Genomic DNA, 1,273 nt, shown 5'->3' on the forward strand with positions numbered 1-1,273 from the left:
CAGGCGGGACCCTCGGGGTGTGGGATGGCACCCTCTGCCCCCGGCAGTGAGCCGGCAGTGAGGGTCTCTCTGCTTGTCCCCAGGACCGGGACCCTTCCCGGGGGTGATCGACCTGTTTGGGGGCGCGGGTGGCCTCATCGAGTTTCGTGCGGGGCTGTTGGCCAGCCGGGGCTTCGCGGTGCTGGCGCTGGCCTTCTTCGCCTACGATGACCTGCCCCGCACCCTGGCCCAGCTCGACCTGGAGTATTTCGAGGAGGCGGCCGAGCTGCTCCTCCGGCACCCCAAGGTGAGCCCTTGCAGCGCGGCGGGTGGCCCCTGCAAGCCGGGATGTCCTGGGGACTGGGGACATCCTGGTGAGCGAGATGTCCTGTTGACCAGGGACATCCCGATAAGCAAGACGTCCTGGTGACTGAGGGCATCCCGGTGAGCGGGGTGTCCTGGTGACCAAGGATGTCCTGGTGACCGGGGATGTCCTGGTGACCGGGGATGTCCTGGTGATCTGGGAGTCTCCTGGCAAGCAGGGATGTCCTGGTGGCTGGGGACGTCCCAATGAGCCGGATGTCCCGATGACCGGGGGACGTCCCAGCGTCCCTGTGGGATGTCCTGGTGACTGAGGGCATCCCGGTGAGCAGGGTGTCCTGGTGACCAAGGATGTCCTGGTGACTGAGGGCATCCCAGTGAGTGGGGTGTCCTGGTGACCGGGGATGTCCTGGCGGCTGGGGACGTCCCAATGAGCCGGATGTCCCGATGACCGGGGGACGTCCCAGCGTCCCTGTGGGATGTCCTGGGGACTGAGGACGTCCCGGTGAGTGGGGACATCCCGGCGACGTGCCGGCGAGCGGTGCTGCCAGCTGGCTCCGTTTCCCCCCCCTCCTCCACTGCAGGTGCGAGGCCCCGGCTTGGGTGTCGTTGGCGTCTCCAAAGGAGCAGAGGTGGCCCTGGCCATGGCCGCCTTCCTCCCGCAGGTGGCGGCCACGGTGTGGATCAACGGCACGGCCTTCCTCCACGGCAACCCGCTGGTCTACAAGGACCTCCGCATCCCACCCATCCCCTACTACACCGAGCGCGTGATCTTCACGGAGGTGGGGGCCTTGGACAACTCGGCCATCTTCGCTGACCCCCGGGACCCCGCGTACAGCGCCTCGGCCATCCCGGCCGAGAAGGTCCGGGGGAAGGTCCTCTTCGTGGTGGGGGAGGCCGACCGCAGCTTCAACAGCAAGCTCTTCGCCGAGCTGGCCATGGCACGGATGCCGCCGGAGCGCTGCCGCCTCCT

The 1,273-nt window shown here is 68.0% G+C and overlaps 1 protein-coding gene across 1 annotated transcript in view; it reads left to right on the top strand.

Annotated features, from left to right (window-relative positions):
* Positions 1-1,271, top strand: part of LOC103895438 — a gene marked incomplete at its 3' end in the record, with an annotated part of 13,720 nt that extends 12,449 nt beyond the window's left edge. The window contains exons 9-10 of the mRNA XM_019470820.1: positions 63-286; positions 885-1,271. Of these exons, the coding sequence (XP_019326365.1) occupies positions 63-286; positions 885-1,271 (611 nt within the window). The remainder of the gene's footprint in view (positions 1-62; positions 287-884) is intronic.
* Between the last annotated feature and the right edge of the window lie 2 nt (positions 1,272-1,273).

The sequence above is a fragment of the Aptenodytes forsteri genome, unplaced genomic scaffold, assembly GCF_000699145.1.
Source record: "Aptenodytes forsteri isolate BGI_AS27 unplaced genomic scaffold, ASM69914v1 Scaffold506, whole genome shotgun sequence".
NCBI classification, from domain to species: Eukaryota; Metazoa; Chordata; class Aves; order Sphenisciformes; family Spheniscidae; genus Aptenodytes; species Aptenodytes forsteri.